This window comes from Chinchilla lanigera, unplaced genomic scaffold, assembly GCF_000276665.1.
Source record: "Chinchilla lanigera isolate Chin_1 unplaced genomic scaffold, ChiLan1.0 scaffold00002, whole genome shotgun sequence".
Taxonomy (NCBI): domain Eukaryota; kingdom Metazoa; phylum Chordata; class Mammalia; order Rodentia; family Chinchillidae; genus Chinchilla; species Chinchilla lanigera.
The window spans coordinates 51,866,155-51,883,540 of NW_004955403.1; the positions used below are offsets into that span (position 1 = coordinate 51,866,155).

Consider the following 17,386-nt stretch of genomic DNA (forward strand, 5'->3'; position numbering starts at 1 on the left):
CCTGTGTCTAGCAACAGGCTGTTTTCTTGTTCCTCCATAGTCATAATTACCCAGGACTTACTTGACATCTTAAAGCCAGGTAGAAGCTTTGTTATCATGTCATATGGGTTGAATCACTTTGGGCCTTGGTTCAGGGCCTGGGTGCTCTTTGAGCATCAGATAGGTCTAGGCTCAGTAGCTGCTGGTCACTCTTATGTCTCAGTATGGTCCTCACCAGGTGAGTAGCTCCTGTGCTTCCAAGAGTTGGCTAGAGTAGCAGAGCTAGGGACATTTCAAATATTTGAAGTTTCTGTTTATGAGGAAGTAATGCATTCTACAGAACAGAGCTCAAAAGTAACGAGGTTTTTTTTTTTTTTTTTTAAATAAAACACTAGTGTGTTACACATGTTCTGCACTTATTTTTTCCAATATAGAGTACCTCATTCTATCCAAGGGTACATATTATACCATAAAAAGTTCACTTTATGCAGAAAGTTGGTACCAATCTTTGTACATACAATCCTGTACTGTGTTTGAACATGAACAAAGGAACTGTATTTTGTACTGTAGAAACTGGTTTTTGATAAACCTTGTTAATGTTCCATCTCTTTATGAGTATCTTATTCCCCTGAGAGTCTTTTCTCTCCTCCTCCTGACCCCATCAGTAGGAGGACATTAGAAGCTCCTTTTTTTTCAGTGGAGGCCCTCCTGATCCAAACTGACCTCTGTGTTTGTATCTGTGATGACTTATTTTCTGCCTCTTTAAAGCCACATATTTAGTTGTATCGCCTTCATTTCTAAGGTGAGAAGAGAGTAGAGACAAGCTTGCTGTCAGAGTTGTAGCAACATAATCTGTGCTCCATTTTCAATTAGGAGCTGCAGAGAACAGCAGCCAGAAAGCCAGAAGGGCAACCTCGATGGCGGTGCTGACGGAGGTGTGGGGGCAAAGGTTGATGCTGGGGTGGGACTGGCTGCAAGCAGAGGGCTGGTCTCTCCAGGGTCAGCTGAACACCAGGCACCCCCATCATTCATCTCTATTGGCAGAGCAGGATAGAGGGGGTGTTACTGGACCAATCTTACTCAGCTGCTGACTGACAGCTGACAGTGCCTTGTGCGACCTCTAGTCAACTATGCACCACTGAAGGGCAGATGCTGCCTGCCTCAGGATGCTGATGTGTCAACACAGAGAAAAGGAAAGATCTGCTGCATGTTAGGGAGTGTCACGGCAACCATGGGCTGTCTCCTCTCCGAGCCGTCAGGTAGAACTGTTTGTGAAAGCAGATTTCAGAGGGTACCAGAGGCATGTGGTTAGGATCCAAAGAGATAATGTGACTCTGATGACACTGGTGGGCCACATGCATTAATTAAGCTCATGGGACTTTGATCTCTGCACAAGGCTTATTATTTTAATATGACCAAGCTGACAACAGATGTTGGGGAGAAAGTAAATAACTGTGCTTCACCCATATTTCCGGAGTATAGCGCAATGCAAACCAGCAAAGCTACGAGTATTGGAAGGGCGACAAAGATGTCATGTGTATCTATCTGAAATATAGATCTTAATCCTTAAAATAACCTCATTTAAAATGTAATTTCTACTTTCAAGATTATCTTATTTTGATAGTCATTAGGAATTATTGTGTTAATGGGGAAAAATTTCATAAAACTCAGGTAGAAATTTCCCCTCAATTAATACAATATTATAGGCTTTTACAGATGCCTAAGTTAGACATGGCTCTTAAGTGTGGTAATTAATGAAAGTGGTACAAAAATGGAAGTGGAATTCTATAAATGAAATCAAGGATGATGGGGTGGTCTTGCTGGGAACTGGGAGCTAGACTCCTTGCTAACAGAGTAGAGCAGGATTGACTTGAACTTTGAGATAGCTTGAATTTGTGATGTGGAGAAGAAGCTGCAAAGAAACAGATGAAGGGAGGGAATGTGAGACCATACTTTGTCTTGAGGGTGGACAGTGTTTACTACCCTCAGTAAGATTAACACTCCAGCCCCAGTATGACCGTTGGTCACCGTCAGCTCAGCAGCAGTGTGAATGGGTGGAAACAGGTGATAAGTCAGTCCAAACAACGCCTTAGTGTGAAGTGAGGGTTTAAGGGTTTAATCATATGATGGAGGGTATGCTTCCAGCTAACCTATGCTGCTGAGGGCTTAGTCTGACTGAAGACCTTTCCCGTGCTGGGGAGACTGTATATCCAGTGGCCGACCTACTGTTCCTGGAAGCTCCCATTAGGTAGTGTGCCCTTGGCTTCCCAGTCCAGAGGAGGCTGGACCTAGGAGGTTGAGGGTCTGAGACTCACTCTCCAGTCCCCCCATGCTCCTGCTCTCGACCACCATCCTCACCCCGAAGATAAGAATTTTAATTATCATGATTTGAGCACAGGAAACAGAGCTTATGGCTGGCTGGTTTATGCCTGAGTTTGAATTACTGCAGGTGTATTATCAAGAAATTTTAAAACTATATAATTTTTCAAGCAAGGAAATGATCATAAAATTTGAAGAGGACATTCACAAAACAAAATAAAAAGCAGTATCAGTGTCATCTTCTAATGCTTTTGAACATGTCCTCCAAATCCCCTTCAAAATTGCTACAAAAGTTGACCAGTGTTGCTCTAATTAACCTTTCTGCTCCTCAAGGATTTTAAGAGAAATGAAAATTTATTCCTCGTCCTCATATACCCTTGACAGAGGACAAGTCACTGCCATCAGCAAGGTTGTCCTCTGGGAGCATGTGGCTTTGGAATGTGCCCCCACGGAGCAGAGAGCAGGGCAGGGACCTGTGCCCAGCCAGGCAGATTGGAGGCCTCCACCCTGTGGTGGCTGGGCAACAGACGTCCTTGCCTGTCAGACCTTCCTGTCTCCATTTCATGCCTGCTGGTGAGCAATATTTAGGACCCAAGAGATGAATGGCCTTTGCATTTAGCAAACTTGGTTGTTTCTGTGGTGAAACTTGCCACTAATTTTGAAACAAACATTTGTAAATGCTGGTATTTATAAATCCCTTCCCTTCCTATACATCTTATTGAACCCATATAATGTGATGAAAGGATCTCTGGCTCTTTGGCCCTCAAATACTTGCCTTAGCAGAATTTCAGTGTGAAAATCCCTTTAGAAAATCAGCCTTGATTTGTGCCATTCCTGGACTTAAAGAATTCCCGTTCTCTCATGGAACAGAAGGTGGCCCTCTGATTCTTCCTCATTCTTTTATCCCTAAAACTCTATACCACAGTTTCTCCTTACCCAAAGTTTCACTTTCCAAGGTTTTAGTTTTCTGTAATTAATTATGCTCCAAAAGGATTAAATGAAAAATTCCAGAAATAAATAATTCGTCGATTTTAAATTTGTGCCATTCTCAGTAGCAAGATGACATGTTGCACCACCTCACTGTATCTTGCCCTGGACCTGTATCATCCCTTTGGGCAACGTATCCACCTTGTATATGCTTCCCATGTGTTAATCACCCAGCAGCCATCTATGTTATTAGATTAAGTGGCACAGTTTTCCAGTGCTCACCTAATCCTATTTTACTTAATAATGGCCCCAAAGTGCATAAGTAGTGATGAAAGGAGGTACCAGGGCATAAAACACAGAAGGACAAATTAACTCTGGGTAATGTCACAACACTGCAGGGGATATAGTGATGAACATAGTATATACAGTATAGAGTTTAGTGCTCTCAACAGTTTTAAGGGTGCACCAGAAGGAAAACGGTTTCTCTGTTGGTACCATCTTTCTGTTTTATTTACTTAAATCAGGAATGACAAAATGATTTCATTACATGTTTTCTCTATTAATGATAAGAGACCCTGTGGGTGTTAAGCTGAGAAAGGATTGTATCCCCATTTGGGGATAACGGAAAGATGCTGTGGTTGAGTGGTGATGTCTGCAGTGAACACAGATATGGGCGAGAGGCAAATATGCCATTTGGGGCTTAGATCTTCTGAAGTATGAAGTTCACACATAGGTGATGACAGTACCCTAACAGTTATGTAGTATTTGTTATACACTATAGTATTTGTTATACACTGGGCCTTGCAGTTTTAGCTCATTTAATTCTCTAACCCATGAAGAAGGTACAAGTGAGGAAACATACAATGCAGAAATTCTCACAAATAAGGATATGAAGCTGCAATAAGGTTAAATGACTAAAACAAGGTCCTTTAGCCAGTACAAAGGGGAGGGTCAAATTCAAGCAGTCTTGTACCAGAGCCCAGGCTCTCACTCTGAGCCTGTCTTATATTTTGCTTGCTAATTCTGTGTCTGCTGCTGTAGGACTGGTATAAGACTCAGCAGCATTTCAGAAGAAAATGCAAAATCAAATTTACAGGATCTGTTCCTTTGGTCCTTGGACTCTCAGATAAAAGACATCAGTGATGAGGGCAGCAAACTACCTTCCTCGTTCCTCTCCCATGTGGAGCATGCCTAGTTCTCCCTTCCACCAGCACTTCCCACCTCTCACAGGAGGTAGACAGGAAGGAAAGAGGTATGGACATTTAAAGATAGGAAAGGCACTTATGGTAGGAAAGGCATTTAAGAGCTCTGGTCTCCAGGCCACCTGGCTGGGGGACTGTTTCTGAGTAGCCATTTTCAATGTTCATTTTTATATGAGATACCTGTAAATATAAAGATATATTACATATATTCATGTGCATATAATGACATTTGAGTCACAACCAACTTCCCATGCAATGGTAGTCCCTTAGATTACATTGTCTGATGACTTCACAGCTGTCTTAGTTTGTGTAGTGCCTTCTGTGATATTAGCATGATAATGAGAACCACCTAATGGCCCATTTCCCAAAAAGTGTCCTGTCATACAGTAACATACCACTATGTGTGTATGCATATGCATATGTGTGTGTGTGTGTGTATAAGTGATTCAAATAAGATATGTATTTCATAATGGCTAAAGAGAGTCTTATGAATACCATTTACTTCATGCATTCATTTAACAAATCCTTATTGCATACCTGTTCTGTGTTGGTACAAGGCAGGGGTGGTGGTGCAGTGACCATAGGAAGTAATGACTGCTCTCCCTGGGCTCACAGTCTAATGCTAGAGACGGTCCTTGTCCAAACAGGGACATGAGTATGATGTGCAGGCTTGGCAAATGGACTTGCAAAGAGCCTTGGTCCCAAGGTTTAAGGGTGGCCATAGTAGGGGGCTGAAGGACCCAGGTGGCCAGCTCATGCACATCCTTGAAGACTGTTCTAAAGAGTGTGACTGTAGCTGAGGAGTAATGGGAAACTATGGAAGGTAGGGAAGGGCGTTTGGGAGTTTGTGTCATATAATTAGATTTTTTTCGTGTGGAAAGATAATTGTGGCTACACTGGGAAAAATGAATTGGGAAAGGAGTCTAGAAAGTTTAGAAGGCAGGTGTAGGAGTCTAAGCAAGGAGGTCAGGCTAGTTGGGGCAAGGTGGATTGAGTAGTAAAGGGAAGTAGTCGGGGGTTCTACAGATGTGTAGGAGATGAAAATTAGCTATATGTGGGGACAAGTTACTTGTGAGTCCTGAAGGAGAGGGAAAGGGAAGGATGACTGGAAAGCAAGAGCATGGTGACCCTGCTTCGGTTGGGAGTGGAGGTCTTTCCTGTGCTGTCGAGGTGGCCCCAAGGAGATGTCAGAAGGGCTGCATTTTTATCGTAGAGGTGTTGCATTTCACCCCGCTATGTATAAGCCAGGAAACCAACTATAGTACTAGGGAAAAAATGTAAAAGTCTCTGGTTTGTTTTGATTTTTAAAATTTAATCATATTTTCACTCTAGACTAATAAGAATTGTAACAGTGACCAAAGAAATGAATAAAAATATGTGCCTTGTGTAACTTCCTTGTTTTCAGTTTTGAATGTTCCTCTTCCAGTCTTTTCTTATAACATTTGCATTTCAGTGTTTCGCTGCAGTCTCCATAAAAGATGTAACAGAATTGTTTTCTCTCACTACTATCCCAGATATTTGCCTACCTTTCTGTATATGTCTCTGTGTGGTATTTGAAATATGTTGCATAGTATTCTGTTCATTTGATAAATCAAAAACTGTAATTTTCTAAGCATTTAGTTGGTTTTAAGGTTTCATTATTGCAAGTAAGACCTTAAGTAGACATTTTCATGTGTGTCACTGTTTTCCTTCTGTATTATCCCTCAGGTTAAATTCTTCCAAGTGGGGTTAGTGGGGTTAGTGGTGAGACAGGTTTCTGACCGTAGACATGGGTAAGGTAACATTTCAAAGCCCCTGGTATGTGCTGTAGGGGCCGAGTATGGGGCAGAGTTTTTCTTCTTGCAGGCAGCTCAGGGCGTTTCTTGGTACTCAGTAGGTAGTGGGCCTAACCATATCACTGAGTGCTGGACCACCCGGGGCCTTCCACCATGACCTGCTCCTTGTGCCCAGTGGTGGCTGAGGACCACGGTAAGGTCCTGCCAGCTTGCATGCTGAACCCGGGGTGGTGCCTTCTGCTTCCCAGTCTTCCTGTTGTTAGAATAATGCCACAATGACTTATGAACCAGTGGGAACCCATAAGATCAGGTGGCAAAATCACTAGTGCAAGCCTCTGGGTTCCTCTGCACTTGCTGGGTACTGCACAGGCTGCCGAGGGCTCCCTTGTGCTTGGACGAGGGCTCAAGGTCTCCCATGATGTGATCCCAGACTTTATTTGTCCTTAACTGCCATTGCTCCTCAATGTCACACCTCTGCGGTACTGAGACTATGCTGCTCTCTGGGCAGGAAGGTCCTCCTGCCCTCACTTATGTGCCTCCCCACCCTCAGGTATACACTCTGCATTGCCATCAGGATTCCCTGAGGCAACTTTCTCATGTTGCCCTGTACTCCCGCTCCCTACCTTGTGCCCTTCCACTGCAGACACCTCTGGTATCTTCCATCTGCACCCAAGAATGAGTTTTCTGTTATGCTTGCTTCGAAATGTTTGTCTCTTGAAGGTGATTGTACTGTCCTTGAAGACAAGAACCATGACATACTCCCCTGACAGCCTTTGGGGTGGCCCTTTGATGCTCAGCACTTTGCCAGACCTCAGCAAAGCTAATGTGACCATTAAACTGTAGTGCCTATGCTCCACGACCTGGGGTCAAAGCACTCTGGCTGTTCTTCTCACATATTTCCTGCATAAATGCTCATATTCAGAACCTTCCCAGGTTGTGACTAAAGGACTCCTAAAGGGAGCACATGCCAGTGCTCTCTGTCAGTCTGAGGGGTGTGAGAACATGTTAATGCTGGAAACCCCTAAACTGGTCAGTCCTTAATGTGCACTGGGGCAGGAAGGGGCTGGTGTTGGTGACCTGGGTGATGGTGGGACAGTGGGAAGTGCAGGAATAGCCATCTGACCCTTAAGAAGGTGAATGTCCTTGGCTCCCAGGAACAGTACTTGACTTGTAGTGTCTGCTCTGTTTCTTAAAGCATTGTCACTCTGCTCCTTTTAAATCTGGCTGCATCAATGTTCTGATGGTGAGAGTGGTCAGGGGAAGCCATCCATTCAGCCTGGAGCTCAGGGCTCCTCTTGTTCTCCTAGGATGGACTGGCACAGTGGGGACCCCTTAACCTATAGGCTGTGCAGCCTAGAGGAGCTTGGGCCATTTACAAAACAATATACCTGAACTAGAGAATCTCTCTTCTGTAACTGAGATTAAAAATCAGATCATCCAAACTTAGGGGAGTGAGCTTTGGTGCATTTCTAACTCAAAATGAGAAATAGGCACGTTGACACATTTAATGACATGTGTTAGTATGTGTGTAGAGCTTTACAGTTAAACTTGCATTTCTTTCTTTCTTTTTCTAGCCAAACATCATGTCAATGGCAACAGAACAGTTGAACCTTTCCCAGAGGGAACACAGATGGCTGTATTTGGTAAGATATCAACTCTGAAAGAAAACCCAAATTGTGTGCAAGCCTACTGCCAACTTTCTTAGTTTTAGCAAGTGTCCTCAGGACTTCAAAATCTGGGCCCTTCTAGATATTTACAAGTCATTACAGCCAAGAAAACTATCGTGTTCTTAGTAATTTCTGGAATGGGGATCTCATTCTATAGATTCTAGTGTGCTTTCTTTTTCTCACATTGACAACCCAAATATCAAACTGTGTATTTGCTATTTCTTTTGTCCACACTGTGAATTAACCTACTAATTTAGGGTTTGAGTTTTTCTTTGCTAGGAGGAATTTTTTTTCACATTGATGTATAACTTTAAAAATCTGGGATTCAAGCAAGTAGTTTTGAGTTGTTTTTACACAAAAATCAATCTAATTAGATGACCTTCTTCACCATCAACTGAACACATTCCTTAGGAGAAAACAATTAAAATATTTTAAGTAGGACAAAGTCCAATCCCTGATTGTATACCTAAGATACACACTTATGAGACTGAGCAGAACTTTCCAGTTAAATTCCAAAACCACTGGTGAAGAAATCCTTTGAGGGCCAGGGTTGTAGGTCAGTGATGGAGCACCTGCCTAGCATATGTGAGGCCTTGGGTTCCATCCTCACCACTAAAAACAAAAATTCCCAGTCCATGTGTCCTTACTCCTGTACTTTCTTCCAAATATCTCTGTATCTGGCATTTGCTTTGCTTGCTTCCTTCCTGCCTGTGTCCCTCCTGTGCATCTTCCTTCTCTTCCTCATGTCAGTTTGCTTTGTGCCTCTCCTTCCTCCTTTCTCTGGCAATGCCCTGGGGTCTCCCCATCTGCACAAATGGACATCCTACTGTCTCTCTTGGTTCATTTCCCTCAGGTTTTCCCTTTAGATAGGTTCTGTGCTTTGTTCCATCCTAGAATATCGAGGCCTGCTGGTTCATATCTTCTCTCGTTTTGTCCTGTGGGGGTATTGAAGGCGGTCTCCAGGGGAAGGGAACTGCTTGGAAGCCCTGACTGTGCCTGCCCTCGAGATTGTCTCAGAACAAGCCAGGTCCTAAATGAGTACATTCCCTCCCTCCCAAGATGGAGGTGATGTAGTCATCAGTGCGGATGAACTGTTGGAGAGTTAAGAAATAGAAGCGTGATTTTCCTAACTTGGTAAATCTTGCTCCAAATGAGCTATTGCCTTTTAAAATGTTCCAGTCAGTGATTAGAAGTCATTGTGCTCAGAAATTTGAATGGATAGTTTTATTTCATAGAAGGCATCATGCATACTCTAAAATATGTGCTAAAATAACTAATTTATTCACTTTTATATCCTGCAGTTTCATTTACCATGGGACACAAATGCCACACGTCAATGTCCAAAATGTTCTTTGAATGATTTTTTCAGTCTCTCAGATTTCCCAACCCCAGACATGCTAGAGACTAGGTTCCCTGTCTTGTTAGGAAGTGTTAATCACACTGACCCACCTTAGCGCCTTCCCTCCACTGTGGTGTTGGCAGAAACTTCCCTTATGGAGGGCAGACTCTGCACCAGACGGGCTGATGTCATGGTTTGGCTACAGAATTGGAAATGTCATGGAATAAACCTCTCTGGCAGGATTTTTTTTTCTTACCACCAATTTGGCTTATAGAGACACACTAAAATTCCTAACTGAAGGCCTGCATGGTTTGACTTTGATAGACAACTTTCCCTTCTAAGGCCTCTGTGTTCTGGTGAAAAGGCTGTTGGTGAGCACTGGACATTTCCAGCCCTGGGCCTTTGCTTTGCCTCTTCTCTACTGGGGACCCAAGGTGCACCAGGCAGAAACAGCCTTGGGAAGTCCTCTGGGAATGGCCGACGTGTGGCTTGAGAGGAACTGAGTCACATGTAGCGTTCCTACAGGTTAACAGCATATAGAGGGCAGAATTATACAGATCATAAAGTGAAGAATTCTTTCTCTGTAATTCCAGTTTGGGTCTTCCAGATGCTTAAATTAAGGTTGGCTAAGGATATGAAAGGTTTCTTATTAATGTTTTCAGAACTGTCCTTTTTATGTCACTAGTCCACCTTGTCTCCAGTGGAGTGAAGGAGTAGATGGCTGTTTGGGAGGGTTCTGTCATGCTGGGTTCTTTATAGTTGCAATGAGAAGGTCAAAGTAAGACTCTTTGAGCTATATGGGACCTTTCCTCCTGCCAGCACCCGGGCTGCTGAGCTTATATAATCCCGTTCTCAGAGAAATCATCTGAATTATCCAGGGACTCTTGGCCAGTGAAGCTAGCATTTGATCCCAGAATCCACATTCTTTTCTGATGTTCCCTCTTATGCACTGGTTTGAGGAGCTCTGAGAGGGCCTTGTAGATTCAGAGATGCCTTTCAGTTGGCTACACACACAAAGCATGATTTCCAGCCAAGCCAGTTTAGCAAATTGATTTATCAACTCCTATGCATTTTTAGATCACTCTGAAGGACTCTTGAGATGCAGCTTTTGCCTGATAAATACTGCTTGGAGCAATGTCTCCTATTACCATTTCCCCTCCTGAATTTAGGAGCAAATGTGAATGTACAGGAGCGTGTCTCACGTCTCCTTTACCATGTGTTACCCAGAGCCATGGTGGTACTTTGTACTCATCCAGACTCCTTCTTCAGCCTTGGAGGCCTTGGTATTTTATGCGAAAAGAGTATCACCAATTACAATTTTCTTATCCAGTGGTTAATTATTTTCATGTACTTAATAGAATGCTGTCTAAATAGGAACTTTTAGATTTAATCCACTCTGCAGGTGACCTCGAGATGCCATCGGGCTCTCAGATGGAGTGCAGGATGTAAGGAAGGACAGAGAGTGCGAGGGATCAAGGTACATTCCAGGGTGATAGTACCTGAATGTCCTATTATATCAAGTGATCAGAGAATATATAGATAGTTCCTTAAAAACGGTTCCTGGCATATAGTCTTTACAGATTATTTTTAGCTCAAGACATTTCAGTTCTTTCAGGCTTTCTTTTGTAGTCCCTTAGTGAACTCTTTTTCAGGCTCCTGTTTTTCAGCCATCGAGTTCTTCAGTCCCTTTGTTGCTCTTTCCCTGTGCACACTGGGACACAATGCTAATGAACGCAGTGGGCCTTTCTCCTGGTGGGCCCTGCCTGTCTACCTATGATGCTCGCTTTCAAGTCAGCAGGGGCCCTTTCCTCACAAGCTGGAAAGGGGAACTGGACATTTCATAGTTGCTTAATGTCTGTGTTCCTAGTGGCTCAGAGTGCCCTCTGGCCATCATCCCTTTAATCCTCACATCCACCTTGTGAAGTGGGCACCACTGTGTTCTTTTATAGGCAGAGAAACTGAGGCACTGAGGATTAAAGAAATGTGGTCAAGCAGAGGGGGTGCTTTCTCCCATATGAGAACGTCTTTTGCCAACATGCTGTGCCTGTCTTAGGAAGGTGCTCTGTGGCTCCCAATATCTTAATGAAAGTGACATCAGTTGGCAGTAGGCCACTCTGTGCATGCAGAGAGCCAGTCTGTAGCCTCCCTGGGGAGGAGGCTCCTCAGCACAGAGCAGCTACTCATTTTATTAAAGACACTCCACAGTCAAGAGGACCAATCATTTCAAACTAAAAATAAAAGCTTCTTAACTGAGAAGGGTGGAAAGTGATGGGCAGGAGAGCCCAACCTTGAGCATGGGGTTTTTAGCGCAATTTTACAAAGTAAGATCAAACATTTAAAGCTTGAACATAAATTTGTCATCTAAACCAAGGCACTTTTGAGAGTGGAAAAGGTGTTATTAAAAAATGCGTTGAAATGATGAGGTATATACCTGGAGGGATTCAGGCACCTGGGATATAATGTCACCTTATAATGAGCGTGTATGTTACAAACTATTGCACCAAGAATCATAAACACACGTGGAGTGAAGAAGAAATTGAAAAAATAATGAACTAAGATATATAAAATGAAGTAAATGAATGAAAACTTACAATGCAGCAGGCTTTGGTTATTGTAATGTAGCACTGACACATAGTTATGCTAACTTTGAAGAATTTACCTGATAAATATTGAATGACTTCAAATTAAAAGTTGGCTCATATTTATAAAACCTGGCTTGTGGCTCCCCAATAAGAGTAGGAGAGTTGATCCTAACCAATGGGGAAATAGAGTTAAATAGCTTAAAGAGACTTCCTCTCAATTACCGAGATTTTACTATGTGACAGAATGTCAAGACTTTTTTCTTAAAAACAAAAAGCAAACAAATAAACAAAAAAACAACCAAAAAAACCCCTTCAAACTCCTTTTGGCCTATCATTTAGAAACTCATATCCATGGGTTACAGCCCATGAGAGAGCACTTGGTTGGTATGCCTGAGGCCTTGGGTTCCATCCCTGGTTCTAAGAAACAAAAACAAAAATAAAAACTTCCAGGTTGTTTGGTGACAGCTAAGATTCTGCAAGAAAAACTACTTTAATGTTCAGAAGTTGATGCCTTACAGTAGCAGCCAAAGGGCTCTGTGACTTCCTCATGGATGTTTAGGCTCCCAGTGTCCTGACAGTAACGCTGTGACCACAAACCATCGAAAAACCTGTGTTTTATGTCAGGTTCTCTTGTGCCTTCGGACCAGCAGAGCAGAAGCTGGCTGATACCTCATCACGTATTGCTGCTGCTGCTCAAGGGGCATGGAAGGACTGATGACCAAGGGGGCCCGCTGCAGTTGGGGGCCCCAAGCACAGCTCCCTTGGGGATAGGGGAGCTCGCCAGTGACACCACAAGGAGAATGAGATCAATGTCTGTAAGATGAACTGGTCACAGGAGCAATTTCTCCCCTCACTTGAACTAGAGGTGATTTTTGAAACAGCCCCAGTTGTCTGCCAGCCAAGAAAACAGCCTTGGAAACAGCAGGCAATATGTCAGACTTCAAAGGAAAATATATTGGTGTCTCATTGGCTCACATCCAACATTATGTTGGTAAATAATCGAATCCCGGTGTGGCATATTTCGCCCTGAACCTTGACTGAAAGCTACTGAAGCCTGTTCTGTAAGTCGAGGAGTGGCAGTCACTCATTCCGGAAAAAGGCCAGGAAGAACGACTGAAATGTGCTCGTAATTAACCAAGCAACCGATAGTCACAGGGCTGTAAGAACAGCAGGCTGCTAACTGGCGCAAACTTACAAGATGGTGAGGACTTGGGGAAACAGAAATAGCCTCTCACAGGGTCATGAGATGTGCCTTGGAGGGACAGTAACTGATCGTTGGAAACATATTTTAGACACATTTTATATACCTTTTTTGTGCGTGATAATCTCCTCTTTCATTTTCTTCTCAGTGTCAGGAATTTAGTGATACAGGGAAGGGGAAAGGGACCTTTGAAAATGTATGTTGGAAACCCCTTTGGTGTGGGTGCCATGGCTTGGGGTAGTTTCCCCCACGGTGTACTATGTGGATCCGGAACAGAGCAGATCACTCAGTGATCTCATCTGCAGGTAGGGAGGGCAGGGTGGAATGGATTTAGATAGAACATGGAAGACGGAAATTGGTTGGGGATTTTCTGTGCTTGAAGCATTGACCTGAACTTGTTATCAGCAGGAGTAAATTAAATAATATTTAAAAAAGTAACACCGTACTTGTTTAAAGATCACTTATCCATAAACCTCAACCCTTCGGGATGTAAATAAGCACCAGAAAGTAAGCCTTCCCCCACAAAGAAGTTGTGAACTCTATAAAGAACTGAGAGTTCACAGAGGTCCTTGGAGTCAGAGAAACCTTTGTGTGATGTAGGACCAGTTTCTTGCCTCCCTTATGGCCACCCCTCATCAGTGAAGTTGGGAGAAGACCACCTACCTGCCCATGAGGTGGGGTCAGAGAGTCATGAGAGAATGGGCCAAGGCTCTGAGCAGGAACCACTTGTGGAGGGAGCTGCTGGGTGGACCACTGGCAATCCCAGTCAGGCCAGCTGGAGACAAGGCCCCAGGAGAGGGTCCCCAACATGAGTCAGCCCCTTTGAGTGGGCACCTCTCCATAATACCAGGTGATGCCTTGACTTCAGAATTCTGGAGTTGACACAGAGCATGGATGGAAACTGAATCTCCTTTGGCGGGTCCTGCCATCACATTTTCCTATAGCTCCTCCCCACAGGCCTACGTCACATGAAGATTCCTTCCGGGTCATTGTAGAGCACTTTGGAAACACCCACAATTCTCTTTTGACCTCAACTATGAAGTTGGCCAATTGTGGTTAGTGTTTTCACCATCAACTCCAGTGTACAATGACTACCTGCTTGCCTAGTTTTTTTTTTTTTTTAAAGTTTGCAAAATAGGCTGAATAGAATGTACAGGGGAAAAACTAAATTCTATTTCTGTACTTTCTGTTAACTTTTTGAAGAAGGGAAACATGGATGTAGAGAACGAAATCTTTTCAAAACATTCCTTGTTATTTAGTTTAACTCAAGAAGCATTTTAAGGAAAAGCACTGAGCCATATGCAGCAACACATAATATAAAACATTCTCTTGGCCTTACTCTCCCCAACTCTTTATCTTGGGACATGTTATAAAATTGGTTACGGGAAAATCAAAATACATGTATATGCAAAAAAAACATTAGAATTCAGTAAATATCAGACCAGAGAAAAATAAGTAAAAGGAAATATACAAAGAGTCCATTCCATAATCCTATATAATTTATAAAAGTTGACTATAAATTTGGCTCTCTGTTGCCTAGCAACTGCATGAAGAAAGATCAGTTAGTGATATCACTGATTTTATTTTTTATTGTGGTAAAATATACGTAATGTAAAATGTACTATTTTAATCATTTTTAAGCATGCAGTTTGATGGCATTAAGTATATTCACATTGTAGTGCAATCATCATCACTTTAAATCTCCAAAATATTTTTCATCTTCCCCAACTGAAACTATGTACCTACTAATACTAATTCTCCTTTTCCCCTTCCCCAGCTCCTGATAGTCCCCACTCTACTTTCCACCTCTATAGAATTGACTACTCTTAAGGACTGCCTATAAGTGGAATCCTTCAATATTTTTAGGAGTGGCTTATTTCACGCAGCACAGTGTCTTTGCAGTTCAACCGCACTGTAGTGTATGTTAGAATTTTCTTCCTTTTTACAGCTAGTAATATTCCACTGTATGTGAAGATGGCCTTCTGCTTATCTGTTCATGCACGGATAGGCACTGGGGTTGTTTTCCCCTTTTGGCTGCTATGAAATGGGAATACAAATATCTCCTGAAGCCCTGACTTTTAATTTCCTTGGTGAGTAGGCCATGGAGTGGAATTGCTGGAGCCTGTAGTGGTTCTGTGTTTAATGTTTTGAGGAACAGCTATGCCATTTTCCAGCACAGTTGCACTTTTACATTCCCACCAAGCAAAGCACAAGCGTGTCGACACACACAACTTTAACAGTAGTTGCTTTGTTCTTGTGTTTTGACTTAGTTGGTAGTAGTGTGCTGATGGGTGCAGTATGGTGATGGGTTTCAGTTTTACCTGATCCTGAGAACGCACATTTGGCGGCATGGGTCAGGGATCATAAAAATTCCCGACCTTAGGGCCAGAAAGAAATATCTGTCCAGGGTACTCACGAAGAGGACACAGTGCACGCAAGGCTGTCACCAGCACTGCTGCCACCACTCTTGAAGGGCACAGCAGGAGAGGCTCATGGTGTTGGCCACCCTGCCTCTCTCTGGGTGCAGACACCTTGCACGGATGATGCATCCACACAGCCTTGCTGGTGCCACCGTCCTTCTCCGCTGGGCTCCACTCCGCCAAGTTAGTGGTGTTGTATCTAAAGCAATCCATGGGCCAGCTATCTTTTAGGAAATTTTCTATCTCTAATATTCTCTGTGAGTTAAAAAAAAATTTTTGTTTTACATCTTGATTGTGAAACAGTAGAAGCACGTATGAAAATGGAGAGACCACTGCCACGGAGCTTCACTCTCTCAGCCTCGGCAGGCGTTGTTCGCAGAGTCATGCTTCTCATCCGTGCCCTGCTGCTGCCTCTGCTTCACCCCCAGTTATTAAAAAGCCCACCTTAGCTATCACACCGGCTCACCCATGAATATTTTTGTATATGCCTTTACATGATATAGCTACAAGAATGATTTTTGTGGTACCTGAACATGTTTTATTATTCCATAGTAATATTATCTATCTACTGAGTCTATATTTCCCCTGTGGTCTCACATACAAGAGACAATTTTTACCTGTCTTTCCATTGCAGTTAGTTGTTTTATTTAGTCTCTTTTAATCTGTAACTTCGCTTCCCTCTCTCTCTTCTATGCAGTTTGTACATTTCTCTTGGTCTGAATTGAATGGCACTGTTCTTCTGTTCTCAGCATTTTCCTCCAATTGGAAGTTAGAGGCCTGGTCAGAACCATGAGTGGAGCTGTGTAAGTCACTTGGGAGGCATTAAATGACTGATTTGTTCTGTTTTGGTGAAGAAGCAGCCCTTATTAATCCTTGCCTAATCTGTTATTTTACTAGAGATTGCAAGGTATGGTTGGCTGTCTGTATCTGGGGTTCTACTTCTGTGGGTCCAACCAAACATAGATGGAAAGTTATTTTTAAAAGGTTTTTTTCTCTGCTGAACATGAACAGCCATTTTTTCTTGTTATTATTCTCTAAATAATACAGTATGGTGACTATATATTGACATAACACCTGCATTGCATTAGGTATTATGATTTAGAAGCACATGGGAGGAGCACACAGATCAGGAGCAAATACCATGCCATTTTATATCAGGGACCTGAGCAGCTTCAGGCTTTGGTGTCTTTGAGGCTGGAAGGGGGCTGGGATCAATTTCCTATGGATACTGAGGGTGACTGTATTCTAAGTTTAGCATTTCCCTTTTTTTATGAAGTAGAATCTTCTACTAAAAGAAACTTCCTGATGGGCGTGGTGGCACACACCTGTAATCCCAGCACTCAGGAGCCTGAGGCAGGAGGGTCATTGCAAGCTGGAGACCAACCTAGGCTACAAAGTGAGCTCAAGGCCAGCCTGAACTGCATAATGAGACCCTGTCTTAAAAAGACAAAAAAAAAAAAAAAAAAAAAGAGAGAAACTTCCCTTTCTGGAAGTGGACCAGTCTGACCACTAAAGCAGGATAAATGCTTAGTGTCCCTGTGTCTGCTGTGTTGCTCCGTGGGTCTGAGTATGGGTGACATGCATAATATGAGGAAATGGAATATGTACAGATAGCAGCTTCAGTTCAAAGTCATTCCACAAACTGTGGGAGCCACTTTCCTTCGCTTGGATGACCATTCCCCTTGTCATAACTGTTCAGACAACTGCAAACACCATGGCACACAGACCACCCCAGCTGACTGGGTGAACACAGAAGTAGCATGGCTTAGGTGGCAGAGGGTAGCTGCCCAGTTTCTGCCCTAGATCTTGTGACCAGAGGACATGCTACCATATGAGTTCGAGTTCTGACCCTCCAAGGCCCAGGATTAGAACCAACTCCCAAGACAGCCTGCAGGCTGGAGGTCTTACCTCTAAATGAGGAATGCTTTCAAGATACCAAACCGATGAAAAGGGCAAGCAGCCAGGAAATTCCAAA

General features: G+C 43.1%; 1 protein-coding gene across 5 annotated transcripts in view; it reads left to right on the plus strand.

The window, feature by feature from the left end:
* The window catches only part of Msra (methionine sulfoxide reductase A), a 341,517-nt gene that overhangs the window by 136,402 nt on the left and 187,729 nt on the right, over positions 1–17,386 (plus strand). For 4 of the 5 annotated variants that reach the window (XM_005373800.2, XM_005373797.2, XM_005373799.2 and 1 more), the window contains exon 2: positions 7,777–7,845. The exons of the other annotated variant lie outside the window; for it this stretch is intronic. In XM_005373800.2, coding sequence (XP_005373857.1) covers positions 7,777–7,845 — 69 coding nt within the window. The remainder of the gene's footprint in view (positions 1–7,776; positions 7,846–17,386) is intronic. 5 annotated transcript variants of the gene reach the window in all.